The sequence below is a fragment of the Ostrea edulis genome, chromosome 7 (assembly GCF_947568905.1).
Source record: "Ostrea edulis chromosome 7, xbOstEdul1.1, whole genome shotgun sequence".
Lineage (NCBI taxonomy): Eukaryota > Metazoa > Mollusca > Bivalvia > Ostreida > Ostreidae > Ostrea > Ostrea edulis.
Genome location: NC_079170.1, coordinates 34773068 through 34790504, shown reverse-complemented (window position 1 = coordinate 34790504; position 17437 = coordinate 34773068). Strand labels below are relative to the sequence as shown.

Sequence of the window (17437 nt, the reverse complement as noted above, 5' to 3'; positions counted from 1 at the left end):
TATTGGATATATCAAATATTACACCAAATCCGTTTTTCTAAGTTAAATAATTATCAACAAACGTTACGGTTGATTCTTGAATTAAGGAACTTTGTTTTGTTTTTCCTGTCGAGACGCCTAAGACCTTTTTGCCGAGTCTAACGGACTATCTCCTTCCACAGTCCCAAATTATAAAACTAATTCAATTAATTGTGATAATATTTCATTCTATATTGATCGAACCCGCGATCTACAGGCAGAGATATATCAGAGATAATTAGCAACTTGGTATTATATATATATATATATATATATATATATATATATATAAAAGCACTAAAGTTCCAACAACACCCGATACCTCATAGTGTCGGATCCACAACATGGATACAAGGTCAAATACAAAAAATTATACAAAGCACTAAAATGACCAACGACACGAACAACGAGATTGTCAAAATATGTCTCGTTGTTCTTGTCGTTGGTCATTTTAGTGCTTTGTATATCCTCCTAGGCACCTGATCCCACTTCTGGTGTGTCCAGGGGTCCGTGTTTGCCCAACTATCTATTTTGTATTGTTTGTAGGAGTTATGAGATTGATCGCTGTTCGTTGTCTTCACCTTGCATATATATATATATATATATATATATATATATATATATATAACTGTGTAATATCAGTTATTCAATTGTTACATAAGAAACCATGCCTAAAATAATTTTTGAATATGAAGAGTCTTCAGATTAGATTTATAAATATATTTTTATGATATATCAGTGATTTCAATATATATTATTGGTCTAAATTAAATATGATTAACTTTTTTATATCAATAATTCGGGGTGTTTTTTTTGTGTTTTTTTTTTCCCCTTACTTTTTAATGTAAAAAAAAAAGACGTATACACCTGAATATAGGTCTAAGATATTTTGAATTTTTTAAAATATAGATTGACAAGAATAACTAGCAAATCCAATTCTATTTACAACGATTTTATGCCGAAGTACCAGTAATACTCCTCAGGTCGTAAAACATACCAAGAAATATATATATCAGGATCAGGTATTTATATTATGCACAGGTACAATTTTCCTCTTTCGTGCACAACGTCATGCAAAATCGAGGCAGGTCAGTGTTGTGACGTCATCGCGCGAGCCGAGAAAGCAATATTTTGGCCGCCATCTTGTTTTCCGCTTAGAGCGAGGGGTGGTGAATAAATCGACTCGTTGTGAAGTTATTTCAGTGTAAACAACTCCAATATTTGGCAGAGAGAGGATACACTCTAAGGAGCGAATAATCAGGTAAAAATTAAATTCAGATGGATAATTTTAAACGGTGTATTACTCGACAAACCATAGCACTCGCTGGTTAGCGCCATTGTGTTTAGGGGGTTGAAACTCGTAGTACAGTCTACAGAGACATTGTTTGCTAGCGATTGTAACCGCAAGATTACATTATATCGTGAACGTACACATAATTGTTTACAAAATTCAAATTACATATATTTTGTAGTAAACGGAAGTCAGAGATGAACGCGAACACGATGACGTAAATTCAACGCAATTTTTTTTTTAAACGTTCATTTCAACTTTCACTTTCTCATCTTAAGCCAAATACTGTACTTTCAAATGCGAAAAATGGTGATGAAGTATCAGGATTTGATTAATTTGAATTTCTCCATCATGGATGTATAATGCAATCTATTGACTGTTATTGAATCACTAGCAAATTATGAAAACAATTCTTGTTGTGGAACTGTACAGCAAATATCTTAATTCATTTTATTCTTTGCAATATAAACTGTTTGTTGTACAGTTAATTATTTAAAATCGATGTTTGTAGATTTCATAGTGTTGTTACAATGATTAATTTATTGTCAATCATCAGTCGAAAAGGTCATCGATTTTCGACGAATTGAAATTTAATAATCGACATAATATTGCAATGCTTTTTCTTTCATTTTCTCTTTAATTATTCCATAAAAGGCTTTTGTTATCATCATACAACCTCTTGGGTGTAGTTATCAGCCATTTTGAAATGCTAGGTGTTTGGGTTAATACGGAAAGCAGGGTTTACTCCAGGTCAGTGTAATGCTAGAATTTTCACTAAGAATTGAAGATAATGATGCTTGCATCATAAACCTGCACAATCTGAACTGGTGATCGACATATGATTGAAATAAGATAAATTTACAATTTTTTTTAGGGGGGGGGGGTTGCATTTCATTTATTACAGAATTACAGGGATTTATCCGATTGGGATTCTCAATGTTAAGGGATTTATCCGATTGGGATTCTCTAGTCTATGTAAGTCAAATTAGCCCAAACGGAAAGCCACGGTGAAACTGAAAGTTGATCCAAGTTAGATTAGGTCCTCGGTACTCCTTGCTTGTCGTAAGAGGCAATTAAATGGGGAAGTCCTTCATATGATCTCGACCGCTGAAACTGAAGCCCATGTCACAATAGAGATCCCTCCCTGCTCAAAGGCCATAAGCGCTGAGCATAGGTAAAAATTTTGCAGCCCTTCACTGGCAATGGTGACATCTCTATATGAGTGAACAATTCTTGAGAGGGACGTTAAAGGGACTGGTTCATGATTATGTTAAGCATTAAGAATATAACTCATTATATGTTGTCCAGCCAAAATTTTGACCTTCTTGATGCGAGAATAAAAGCAATATTTTAGCCTTAACTCTGTGTTATAAATGTAAACAAAGATTCAGTCATTTTATGTTTGTAACAAACAAACCAATGAGATGTTAATTTTGTAATATTTATAAAGCATTTTAATTTTGCACTGTCAAAAATTTAACTTTTAGATGACACATTTTACTTAAAGAATACTTGAAATGTGATAGATATGATAAACTTAGGTCGATATAAATCCTTTTCTTTTGAAAACTTCATAAACACAGGGATTTTTTTAGGGTCTGTAGGGAGCCGAAATAAGGCCATGTTCCCAATGCTAAAAAGCAGGAATTTTCCCCAAATTTCGTTTTGAAATTCCCAAACAATGAATACAAATCAAAGCAGGGTAGCCTTATTGTTCATGTATCTTCTTCACAGGCCCTCAATTTACAATTTTTGTTTCAAAATTGTTAAATGAACCTAATTTTTTGGCCTCTGCTTATTTGAATGAGTTAAGCTTTGACCAGATTGAAAATCGAAAGGAGTCCAATTATCAGGGGTCGAAATTAACTTTTTCTACCACAGGCTACTTTTAGCCTGTGGGTAAAAAATCCACAGGCTAAAATGAAAACCTACAAGCTAAAATAAAAATAATGAAGCAGTGCTCTTTTTTCATATGTTTTTTTTTAATCAACGATTTCCCCCATCGTTACTGAGCCTAGTGGGTCAACAGGCATCGTTTGGACAGGACACTAAGTTACGTAAGTCATATGGTACAATGTTTAGGTCTCTTGATTATCGCACCTCTAATCCACAACCTGTTTACCGCAGGTCTAGATCCAGTCTTTTAATTTCATGCCACATCAGGGTACGTTGTTACTAATGATTTTTCAAAGCGAATCCCGGACTCGTGGTTTTATAAGCAGCACTATCACGAGCCCCATGTGCATTTTTGATAATCGTCTACGCGGTGAGCAGTGCACTCGTGTCATCACTACAACCCAACTTCCATATGACAATATAAAATTAATTTAGATAGGACATTCTCATGATTCTGATACAAATGACTACCGGAAGACTTGGTAAAACATAGACTCCGATTTTTTTTTTTTAGATAAATGAATAACAAGAACTTCCTACTTGGAATTCAATTTAATCACACCTATATGTGAACAGGACTCGTGGCACATGTCTATATTTTTCATCATAATGCGATGTCCGACCTCTTAAGCATTTGTTTGACTCTGAGTATCTTAAAAAAATCATAAAAGAAAAATCCGGATAGAAACGGTTATTGAAATCGGTCGTTCATGTAAGCGTTTGTGTGATTCAGAGTGCAAGTTTAAGAAAAGCGAATAGCGCATCACCGTATAAAACGGATACGGTACAATCATAGTTTGTAAATCACCACTCGCTAAGATTTTCGAGTGTCCACTATTTTTACTCGCTATTTTTCAAATGTACTCGCATTTTGCGAGTATTTCTCGCTAATTTCGAGCCCTGAAATTATGCATTATTGCACTCTGGTTTGATTTTCTCCCTACTTCTTTAAATGGAACAATTTTGCAGGCCCTTGAAATTAAGACCCTAAAGGGACGAATTCACGATTTTCCCCAAAATTTTGTTTTTCACTTTTAATGATCAAAATCTACTGTCTATTGTGTTTGAAGTATTTCACATAAAAATTAAGGTTTTAATATATTATCACAGAAGCTCATTTTAGAGAGTTTATTATTTGTTTCGTAAACAAAGATTGCGGTATGCTATTGTTTACAAAATTTTCAAAAGAAATGGATATCGATCTAAATTTATTATACCTTTCACATTTCAAGCATTTTTGGGGTAAAATGTGTCATCTAAAAGTTAAAATTTGTGACTATGCAAGATTAAAGGGAAAGGCAACCCTAACCACATATTTGCTTTTATGAAAATGTGAGTTTGCGATAACCTGCTGATTAAAAAACTAAAATTTTTATCATTATTTGTGTACTTGTTGTAAATCTTGACAATTGTAAACAACCTCACTAACTGCTAGGTCAATGGGAACCTAACGGGTGGTTTTGTCCCGATTACCTATTCACACTGAGTGGATTCGTCCCCATTTCAGTGCAGGTAACATAAGGTAGAAGATTAGGTTATAGTCGAGTGGTTTTGCCCCGATGTCCTAGTCGAGTGGTTTCGCCCCGATTTACCTGTGCAGAATCTAGTTACAACAGCTAAGTACTAATAGGTGCACGTCAAATCATGGAACTTGTAAAAATAATAGGTACGTAACGTTTGGGATAGAATATCCTTGGAAACTGAAATTATAGATTTTTTTCTAGATTTAAGTAATCCAAGTTTTTATATGCGTTCTTTACAATGTTATCAATGTTGTTGGACGACCCTAGTTTGTAGTTTTCACTGCAGCTATCTATTTAAAAAATTCACAAATCGCTCACTATTGTTTGAAGCTAACTCTTTATGTCACCAGTCCAGCCGGACGGATGGGGTATAATTTCAACCAGTCCGCAGAAAAATTTACCAGTCCAACAGAGTTTTCCAGAAATAGTTAAATATATTTTGTTAATGTTATTAAAATGAAATTTAACTCAATATGCCTCAGACAATATTGTAAAACTTATGTGGGATTTATATCTATGGATATCTACAGATCAAAGCCTACCACATGTGTGTATAAAATTTCATAAGTATATTTTCCAAAATGATACTTTATTTATTGCTTTAGAAAATTAACCAGTACAAATTCGCGTCCCATCGGACTGACTGAAACAAATGTCAGTCAATCTGCCATACTTTTAACCAGTCACAAAGGTCCGCCCCATTTAGTCGCCTCTTATGACAAGCAGGAGTTACTGGGGACCTATTCTAACCCGTGTCGATCCCCATTAATGTCACCATAATGGTACTTGTAACTTTACTGTAAACGATACTGCATGAAACAGTCCTCCGTATTTTACAATTTTTACAATAAACATGATAAATGGCAAAGGTGAAAAATATTCTTGAAAAATTTCAGTAAAACTTAGATTCATTACTGACTTTTTGAAACATTTATTATGAAGTACCATAAAGTATTGTGTATTTTGCGCATTGTGTATAATGCACATCCCCCACTTTGGAAAAAAAAAATCTGGAAAAACCATAATCCTATGTATTGTGCACAAAAAAAGAAGAAGACAGAATGAGTGTGCAAATTTCTTAAATTATAATCAAAATTCTGCAGGATGAATAAAATTTATTGGAAATTTTCTCCTATTGCATTTGAAAACAAAACGGCAACAACAATGACGGTGTTCAAAGAAAATCTATGTTCTGTAGCAGTCAGTATAAAGGAAACTTGTACTGCCTTGCTAGTGAGCTAGCTTTTATAGTGATCTGGTAGAGTGTCACTCTTGATCATGCATGTTTAGCGAACATGATTGTTGCAGGGAGGGATCTTTATTGTGCCACACCTGCTATGACACACAGCTTTGTTTTTTGCAGTCTCATCCGAAGGACCGCCCCATTTAGTCACCTTGTACGACATTTTTAAGGGGAAAACAAAAGTGCACATGAAATAGAAAACTGCATGGATATGATTTTTGGGGGGAAAGTGTGCTCACTAAGTGGCAAAGACAAGGAGAAATTGTCCATCATTAGTTATACCCCAATCATTACATAAATATATAGCAATCTACTTTTGCTATATCTATATAAAGATTTATCAAGTTTTGGGCAGGTAAATGATAGTTATGAATTTATTTATAGACGGACATGAGCAGAGATGATTTTGGGTCGGCATGGTAATCCAGATTGAGTGGCCGCAGGAAGTCACCAGCATGTTGGCTGAGTTACCTCCCCTGAGAGTGGAGTCTATGACACAGGTACATAATTATATATCTTGATTAAATAAATATGAACTTAAAGACAACCTCCTTACTGATATTAGAATGATTGTACAGTAGAAAGCTTTACTTCCTTATTTGTACAATAAGTTACTGATCTTAGAGTTATTGTGTAGTAAAAAGCTTTACTTCCTTATTTGTACAATAAGTTACTGATCTTAGAGTTATTGTATAGTAAAATGCTTTACTTCCTTATTTGTACAATAAGTTACTGATCTTAGAGTTATTGTATAGTAAAAAGCTTTACTTCCTTATTTGTACAATAAGTTACTGATCTTAGAGTTATTGTATAGTAAAAAGCTTTACTTCCTTATTTGTACAATAAGTTACTGATCTTAGAGTTATTGTATAGTAAAAAGCTTTACTTCCTTATTTGTACAATAAGTTACTGATCTTAAGAGTTATTGTATAGTAAAAAGCTTTACTTCCTTACTTGTACAAAACTTACTGATATTAGAGTTATTGTACAGTTAAAAGCTCCACATTGCTCTGTCACTTTATAGATGTTGTTGATGGGTTCAGTCGATGGAGATTTTCCCTGTATCACTTTATAGATGTTGTTGACGGGTTCAGTTGATGGAGATTTTCCCTGTATCACTTTATAGATGTTGTTGACGGGTCCAGTTGATGGAGATTTTCCCTGTATCACTTTATAGATGTTGTTGACGGGTCCAGTTGATGGAGATTTTCCCTGTATCACTCTGTTGATGTTGTTGACGGGTTCAGTCGATGGAGATTTTCCCTGTATCACTCTTATGATCTTGTTGACAGGTCCAGTTAACGGAGGTTATCCCTAACTTGGTACAGCTATCAACAGGAAGAGATCTACCTTTATTTGGTGAAAACCAGTTTAGACCTGATTGGTGGCCCAGTGAAATCCCATGGTTGGATCCAGGTTTAGAAGAAAATCCAGAGGTGGTAAGAAAGTTTTTGTCTAGAAGCCTGTAAAAAGCAATTTCGGGGTGGGTGGGGGTGTTGATATTGTCAGGGTTCAGGTAATGGCCTATTATGAATACAGAAGTACATTAAAGTTACCAATAAAATGATCACATATTTTACAACTTTCGAATGTCCTAAATATTGCTCGTTTAGCAGTGCTTCCCAAGGTCTTCTGGTACTTACTGGACATTTGGTCCAGCAATGGTTGCGATAGTACTGGACCAAATCACATTTTACCAGACCAAAATTTATATACCAATAATCCCCTATTGTGGCCCCACCCTACCCTTGGGGACCCATGGTATTTACAAATTTGAATTTACACTATATCAGGAAGCTTAAACTTTCATGTAAATTTGAACTTTCTGGCCCAGTGGTTCTTGAGAAGAAGATTTTAAAGATGGTCCCTATATATTCTCATGTAAACCTTTGATTCCCTATTGTCGCCCTACCCTACCCCCGGGGGCCATGATTTTAACAAAATGTCAGGAAGCTTTCATGTAAATTTGAACTTTCTGGCCCAGAATGGCATCGGCGATGTACTTTATTAGCTCAAGCATTTCACTTCAGATTCGTCAGTGGAGTAAACTTTTCCAAGCCGTGCTCAACACCATTGTTATGAATTAATATACGCTTTTTTTAACTCGAGCAATTCGCGTAACTCAAATGCAAATTGTTAAATCAAACGTGCCCATGTTGTTCAAGTACTTCTTGATCAGAGTATAGTTTAAATACTTTATTCAAGTGTTATTTATTACCTAATTCAAATGCTGCAATGACGTCTGTAGTTTCACGGTATATTGCTCAATTGTATTATTACCTTCTCAGGGGAATTGAAGATGATTGCAAGTTTGATAAATATTTGAGTTCAACGTAAACACGTTTATATATATATATATATATATATATATATAATGACTGATTTGCATTGTTTTATAATATAATTACAGGGCTGTCACTCAAGTATGACTGAATATTAGAACATTCCCGATGACAAAAAGTGACTTATTTTGTCAATGCTATAAGCAAAATTTTCCAATATAAATATTGTTTAATGTAAACTGGCGTGGAAAAATTGATAGGTTGAGTCAAGAACTGAATAGATATAAATGAAAATATGGGGGTCTATGACAACTTATCGAAAAAATTCATAGATACAACAACTCGTAGGTATAACTAGTCACAGAATGAATATAGATATCATAGATATGACAATATTTCAAAACTAATCCAAAAAAGACTCCAAAAAATACAATCTGATTAAAACAAGATCCTGAGATCCGCTCACTTAGATCGCTACACTAGGATCTGACGTAACCCCATATTGGGTCACGTCCGCATGACCTTTCGTTAAGCCAATCAAATTGACCCTGTCGATTTATACCAACGATAATTTTTCTCCCATGAACCTTTGCGTGATTATTTACGTTAGAGATGTTAAAAAAAAAAAAAAAAAAAAAAGCTGCGCGTTTGACAGACGACTGCACACCTGTCAAAACATGCGATTTAAACAACGTTTGTATTCTCTGCGGGTTTTCTTTCATTCAAACGCTAAAAAATCCCGATGGAGTTCACAATTCAAGGAAAATGGCTGCGATTGTTTGGTTTGAAAGAAAACATATCGCAGCTAGATTCGACGTCACAATGCACCGTTTACGTCGACTGGCGTTATATTTCTCGCGTTATGTAAGTAAACCATCTTGAAAACTATTCAATTCGTACCCGTCCCTATTTATACATAAATCTGAATTCACAATTAATTTAATTTGGGTATATTTCATATCGTACGTTTTGTTGTTTGAATGAACGGAATAGATTAGGCATTATTGCGAAAGTTTAAAATTCGTTAAGCGAGAATATACAAATTTACAGTGTGGAATAAACTTCGTGGGAGAGAGATTACAGCAATTTGTTTACGAATTGCCAGGAACTGCCTAAATAGCCGTCATTGTCTGTATGGCGCAATCTGACTGGCTGATAGTTCTCATGAATATTCCAAGCGAAAGGTCATGCGGACATGACCCCCTATGGGGTTACGTCAGATCCTAGTGTAGCGATTTTGAGCGGATCTCAGGATCTGGTTTTAATCAGATTGCAAAAAATAATAAATTGTATTTTTTATGAACTCTTTTAACACAATTATAAAATGTTTCAATAAGTTATGTGCCAAGCCCTTAATGTAATTCAGATAGCTTTCACTTTCTATCCTTGAAGATAGTGAAGATACTATTGTATGAATTTTTATATTTCCTGTAATATCATTTTTGCGAGGAAGATTGATCTCTTCACCTACGCACTAGGAAATTTACAACCCTTTCTGTTCTGGACTGTTCTCCTTTGAGAAAAGTTTGTAAATGTCTGGGTGCGATATGCTGACAACGCATGAGAAGCATCTATGCCACCATTCTATAAAAAAACTTGTGCTTTCCCACTTAAAGGCGACCTGATCTCTCCACTAAAGGCACCAAAAAGTGCTGTGACAACTCTGAATAATCAGAAATTTCTGTTATTCACAGCAAAATCCTATTTTATCTGATGCAGCCAAGTATTTTGGGTATCCTGTGATCTTAGAACATAAGGCAATTTGTTTAACTGAAAAAAAAATAAAATAAACAAGCCTATTAAAGATAACAAATATTTGCATTTTTATTACACAATTCACAAAAATAAAGATTTTATGTTTTATTATTCTTTGGTATTGAAGAAGTCCAGACAGAACAAATTTAAAAAAAGAAAAATCATTATCACTCATAGACCTTAATTTTGTATTTAATAAACAACTAATGATATGAAAATTCATTATCAGTCATAGACCAGAATTTTGTATAATAAACATGATAAACAACTAGTGATATAAAAATTCATTATCACCCATAGACCTCAATGTTGTATAATAAACAACTAATGATATGAAAATTCTTTATCAGTCATAGACCAGAATTTTGTATAATAAACATGATAAACAACTAGTGATATAAAAATTCATTATCACCCATAGACCACAATTATGTATAATAAACAACTAATGATATGAAAATTCATTATCGGCCATAGACCAGAATTTTGTATAATAAACATGATAAACAACTAGTGATATAAAAATTCATTATCACCCATAGACCTCAATGTTGTATAATGAACAAATAATGATATGAAAATTCATTATCAGTAATAGACCAGAATTTTGTATAATAAACATGATAAACAACTAGTGATATAAAAATTCATTATCGGTCATAGACCAGAATTTTTTATAATGAACATAATAAAGAAATAGTGATATAAAAATTCATTATCAACCATAGACCACAATTTTGTATAATAAACATGATAAAAAACTAATGATATCTGAATTCATTTTCAGCCTAATTAGACCACAATTTTGTATAATAAACATTTAATGATAAAAAAAAAAAATGCATTATCACTCATATACCACAATTTTGTATAATAAACATCAAATGATAGAAAAATTCATTATCACCCATAGACCACAATTTTGTATAATAACATGATAAACATCTAATGATATAAAAAAAAATCATTATCACCCATAAACCATAATTTTGTCAACAGGTTTTGAATTTCCGTGTAAATATGAATTTGTGATTTCTGAGAGGGGGTGACTCTCTCAGCGTATTGGTTGTTCCAAGGTCAGGATTTCATAATGAATTTTTTTTATGGTTTTTATCCACCCCACCCACCCAAAAGAAACTAAGGAGAGAGAGATATATTTATGTTTATAAAAATAAAGTAATAAAATGAGGTAAATAAATAAAACAGTCTAAGACAGAGTAATATTATCCAAGGACACCTTTCAGAACTAGGCAGATATTTGTTCACTTTCAAGTCAATCATTGATATGATTATTAATTATGCAATTATCACCTCAAAGATTACCTGTCACAAATTTACCTTTTAAGTGTGGACCCATGGTATGATTAACCCTTGCTTTTATAGGATATATCCATTGAGTGCCTACTAATTATATAATTATCCTTTCAGTGAGTAGGATATATCCATTGAGTGCCTACTAATTATATAATTATCCTTTCAGTGAGTAGGAGATACACCTTGAATATTCCTTTGATAAAATACTCAGTGACAAGATTGGAATTACTGCTACATATGTAACAATTATCTGCTCCTGGACACCCTGTATAAGCAGCATATTCTCTTTCAGGACCAGTTGGAGTTACTAAGGACAGTGGTCAGATCCTGTTACAGGCATTTAGGCCAGGAAAACCTGCTGAATGATTCAAATCTACAGATTACAGACACCATGGCAACGGAAAAGGAAGGGAAGTTTCAGATGGAGATCCAGCAGAAGAAGCCACCAGGGGGCGTTGCTGAAGCTCCTCCACCAGGGGACACTGCTGAAGCTCAAGCTTCTCCACCAGGGGACACTGCTGAAGCTCCTCCTACACAAAAGTCAGGTAAGAAAGATAAAGGAAAACTATATTAGTAATTTGATATTAATAGTGGAATTTTAGGGAATTTATTGTCAGCCAGACTCTGAAATTAAAAAGGTTTGTCCCTGAGTAGTATTGTCATTTTTAGTCCCCTACCTAACATAGTAGAAGGGGACTTTAAGTTTGCCGTCTGTCAGTCCGGTAAATCTGTTTTCTGCACTTTTTAATAGAGTGGGGTCATTTAAAAATCTTCTTCTCAAGAACCACTGAGCCAGAAAAGCCAGAGATTTACATGAAAGCTTCCTGACATAGTGCAGATTCAAGTTGGCCTAGTGCAGATTCAAGTTGGTCTCCAGGGGTAGGTTGGGGCCACAATAGGGACTAAGGTTTTACATGCAAATATATATGGAAAGTCTTCAGATATGGGCCAAGGTGACTCAGGTGAGTGATGTGACCCATGGGCCTCTTGTTTTAAATTGATAGAGTTTATTACGGGGATGGACATAAACAAAATTAATTAAAGAGGCCCCGGAAAATGGAGGCAACAGAAACTATCTGCAAGGACGAATTACCACCGCAATTTGAAAACAAAACTGAAGATTTATGGACTCTTTTACTTAGTTTTGTTTAATAGAATGGGGTGTTAATTTATTAACAACTGTAGAAGTCCTCATCCATGACAAATACAAAAGTAAGAAATTTTCAGGAGACAAGATTTATGTGACAGTGTTATATACAATTGTACAAATGAATGTTCAAAACTGTGCTCTGTCTGACAGTGCTATGTATATTATGAAATCAGAAAAACTGATTTCATGACACTCAAAACAAAAAACAAAAAAAAAATACCCACCTTGAAAAAAGTGTTGGAGTACATCAAACAAAATATTTTTCAATAATGGCCTAATGGAAACATGGGAAATAAATGGTGACCTTTTTGCACTTAATATTTAGAAAACTTTTTGTAGAATTAGAGAACTCAAAAGAACATGCCCAAGTAGTCTTTGTTACAGGGGCTGGGTTCCCTTTACATGTGAAAATTATCAGTCATTTTTTGTTGTTGATAAATTGGAAAAATTTAGTTTACTGTCTTTTTCATCAACGTAAGTTGAAAATATAAAAATAACAAAACAACCATATTCTCATTAATGTTGATTCAATTCTTGACTCTATTTATCAATTTTTCCCAGCCAGTTTAAACTGTACCTTAAATAATGCATTTCGGAAATTTTGCTCATAAAATGGGTGACTCTTTATCATTGGAAATGGGTCCGATATTCACTCTAACTTTGGGGGGTATCTGGGAGTGATGACCCTGGGTTTTGTTTCAGTAGAAATTTAATTTTGATTTCTGTTAATCTTATCAACTTATAGTCTTTTGGATATTTTTACAGAGTCTAATGCGGGGCCATCTGTTAGTGACGCACCGATCTGGATCTGCTTTCTCTGTACTAAACAGTTCAGTAACCAGGTAGTACTGATGGAGCACCAGGAGGTCTGTGAAAAAGAGGCTGAGATTCATGAGGCTCGTCAACGCATCTTAGAAATCCAGCAGCAGCAGAACTTAATTATGAAATTGAATTCGCAGGTAAAAATTTGGAAAATCACAGATTTTTTCTCTACTGTTATTTGAATCCATGACACTTAATTTTTATGTCCCTCTTCAATGAAGAGGGGCATATTCCTATTGGCCTTTCAGTTGATAAGACCACATGTTGTCCTCTCAATATCTTAAGAACCATTCACCTGATCATAGTGATATTTCATATGTGGGTTGGTTATGAGTAGAAGAGGGCACCTATTGTGTTAATTCTCTCTGGACATCAAACTTGGTACCCTCACACATACTAAGGAGTAGATGACCCCTATTGATTTTGTGGTCACATGGTCAAAAGTAAAGGGTCAAACTGGACATAGGAAGATACTGTCCACTCAATATCTTGAGAAACCTTTGCTTGACAGACATCAAACTTGGTACAATGGTACATTCTGAGGAGTAGATGACCCCAATTGATTTTGAGGTCACATGGTCCAAGGTCAAGGGGTAATTGGCTCTGGACATAGGAAGATATTGTCTGTGTAATATCTATAGAACCTTTGCTACAAGATATGACATACCTAACCTATAACAATATATTACTACAAGATATGACATACCTAACTTGTATAAATCACTAATAGCTGTTGAATATATCATCATTTCTTTATGGTTTGTATTTGTAGGATAAAAGAAATTTTCTAAGACTACACAAAAGGAAAAGGAAAATTCAATATACAGATATTAACAGGCGTCCAGAAAAATCTGTGTTCATTGGACTTTTAGACTTGGTGAAAAAGCCAGACTTGGAGAAAGCTGTGGAGGCATCTCCAAAGAAAGAGGTGGACAGTGATTGCGAGATTATTGAGGTGTCCTTTCCAGAGGCACCCAGGACGCCTCGGACCCCAAAATCTCTCATGTCTCAACTCAGTCGAGACACGGATGCTCAGTCCAGGAGGCGACATCTGAGTTTTAGTGGGATGTTTAGTGATTCGGAGAGTGGAGAGGAGTTGGAGAAGAAGATCTCGAAAAGTTCTCTATTGTTTGGCATAGACATTACGTCTTCTCTAGGTCACCGAGTGAAAAAACACCTCAAGATTGACACCACAATTCCTGTTGTGAAAGATTATGAACAATACTGTGTTGGACCCAACAAGAATAAATTCATGGAGAAACTTCGATCAGAGAGAACATATCCTATTGTGTACAAAAAACGTAAAAAGTTCTCGGCGAAATATACACACACATTCAAATTTAATTCTAATCAGCGCAGAGAATTCATGATTACAAAGAAGACAGGATTGACCAAGCGAAGTCGCAATTTACTCGGTTTGCTTAAAGACTGTTCTGTCAAACTCAAACGGCTAAAACCCGAGGTCATCCAAGAATGGTGCCGACCAAAACCCAAACCAATGCCAAAACCCAAACCAACGTTTGTGCCTCAATTCTCCTTGAACAACCATACAACTACGAGAGTGGATTCTCACCTACGTCAGATTCTCAGTAAGCCTCTGTACGGCCCGAAGAGTGCCAGAATCAAACAAATCAACGAGAACATCAATAGAATTCGCTCCAGTCAATCCATGCAGCATTACAACATGATCACGAAGGTCGTGACAAACCCAGACGGAACAGAAACTATGAAAGTTATTTACGTTCCCAAGAAGTTGCCAGAGAGGAAGCGAAAACAGACGTTCAGTCCATACAAGAAAGTAGTTGAGGAGGATGATGACGACATTCAGATTATTGAGTTGTCGGATTCATCAGATGATGAAACAAACTCGACAAAATTAACGGAGTCTCCCAGGAAGTGTCCACCTCAAATGAATCGTACAGCGAAGTCCTCCACCCCTCAGTCGCGAACCGGAATCCTCAAACCAACCTCAATGTCCAGTGAAAACCTGGTGGGACGAAACAGCCCCATCATGAAAAACAATCAGTTCAAACCCCGGACTGGTGTAATTACCATGATGGGAATTAAGTATGATTCGCCCTCTGGGGTTCAGGTGGGCGGAGTAAAGAAACGTTATCCGACTCCACCAGGCTCGCCGGCGAGTCAGAACATTAGTTTTGGACAAGTGGGCTTGCCGTCTGGATTACGTATTTCAAACGTTCGCAGTTTAGCCACAACAAATCCCATAACTGCAAATAAAGTGACCCCGACACCAATCTTAGAACAATATTCCAGGGCTCAGAGTGGGGTAAAAACTGTACGCATGGAATCTGGCAAACCTAACATCCTTCAGCGACCTACCATCGCTATCGCCCCCCTTAAATTAGTCAGCAATAAACCGGAGGAGGCCATAGTGATTGATGATGAGGATTAATGTTGATGAATTATCTGATTATTAATAAGTATTTAAGAATTTTTATTGACTTGGCCAATGTATTTCTTTTTTATGTCAGTAATTATGTTGATAACATAATGATTGTAGGAATATATTGAATGTATATATGACAGGAAAATGTTATTGAACTAATTTATGTATACTTTATGTTGATTCATCAATAATATTTCATATTGATATATGTTAACTTCATTTTGAATTGGCTTGGAATGCTGTTTATGTGTGTTTTTACGTATGGTAGACTAGTGTGACTGTCTATGAACTGTCTGAAGCATTGTGACTGTCTGTGAACTGTCTGGAGCATTGTGACTGTCTATGAACTGTCTGGAGCATTGTGACTGTCTATGAACTGTCTGGAGCATTCGTCTGTTTGATACAGATGTCGCTGCATTAAATTGGGGCCCCAAATTCCCAAGCCATGTTTATGACCATATATTGATTACATGCTGAGTATGAAGGTTAAATGATTACTAAGTAGTAATGCAAATCAATCTGGAGATCTCAACCACGTAAAGTGATTGTAAACTTTCTTATGCACAACTGTTATAGTGGATGCTCTCCCTTATCATTGAATCGTGAATCCAGAATGTCCAAATTATTATTTTGAACATTTTGTGGTACCCTGAGGTACATGTATAGTGCAGCAAACAACTCTGTAATTTATGATTTGAAACAAATCTCTTGATAACCATTGTGATTTTTATTTTTCGTGCTTTCTTTCTTTTTGTTTTCTTGCTTTTAGGTATTTATAAAAGCCAATCTTATAAGACAGTTGGAATCGTTAAAATCAAAAATTAAAATAGGGCATCTCGGTAAACGATTTGTTTAACAGATTATTTTTTTTCTCTGGTCTCGGCCAAAGATTCCAGTGAGCTTTATCTGGTCAAGTTTTGTTTAGCATCTGTCATATTCACTTATCACTTGTCCATAAAAGCTCAAACTTGAATGGAAGAAAGAGAAGGAAACCTTTGATAAAGAGATCCAATCATTTGTTTCTTATTACTGGGAATTATCTTTGTTTTTTGTTGTTTGCTTTCTTTTTTCTTTTTTCTAACGGATGCCAGGTTTTAGTGACAGTTTTTCCCCCCACATTTCATGTACATGATTAGAAAATTTATTGTTATGATGAGAGATGGTGAGAATGAGGTAGCCATTTTCTGGTAATACCAGGAACGATTTTAAATGTGCAGTTTGATTGTATGAAATTTTGTATCAATTTTGTGAGTATTTCTATATAACAGTCACATTTTTGTGATGCATATTTGTAAGGCAATTAAAAATTTCACATCAGCACCATTATTTCAATTGTTTATTTGTTCACATGATGGCAATTTCAAACATTCAGGGTAGCCATATCATGAGAGACTTGCTGAAACTGAGCGTGTTCGGAGATCAAACTAAGCACCCCGGGAACTGCAAGTGAAGAAATAGCTGCAGATCTGAAGCTCTCTGGGAAACTATTGGGACAGACCGCGACCCCCGTCTGTCCCCATTATTTTCACAGAGATTTGCAGCTAATGATGCTATTCCTCACAAAACTAATGGTCTTTATATAGAACTAAGCAGGGGTGTGATCTTTTTCTCTTTTCAGAGGAAATCCTCTGTTTTGCTCTATTTAAAAAAAATATGAAACACTCTGGATCTCCCTTTTTATATGCCTGTCTTAAGACGGGACATATTATGGTATAGCGATGTCCGTCTGTCCGTTC

General features: G+C 35.1%; 1 protein-coding gene across 2 annotated transcripts; it reads left to right on the top strand.

Annotated features, from left to right (window-relative positions):
- Positions 1–1064: 1064 nt before the first annotated feature.
- LOC125654844 (uncharacterized) lies at positions 1065–17021 on the top strand. Of its 2 annotated transcripts, none has more exons than XM_048884946.2 (6): positions 1065–1279; positions 6356–6471; positions 7264–7410; positions 11615–11867; positions 13238–13431; positions 14067–17021. In XM_048884946.2, the coding sequence occupies exons 2-6, from the start codon at positions 6388–6390 to the stop codon at positions 15705–15707; spliced, it is 2319 nt and encodes a 772-aa protein (XP_048740903.2). In that variant the 5' UTR covers positions 1065–1279; positions 6356–6387; the 3' UTR covers positions 15708–17021. The 2 variants fall into 2 exon arrangements, with proteins under 2 accessions (XP_048740903.2, XP_048740904.2); XM_048884947.2 differs by having other exon boundaries at positions 1129–1279; positions 7264–7407.
- Positions 17022–17437: the final 416 nt, after the last annotated feature.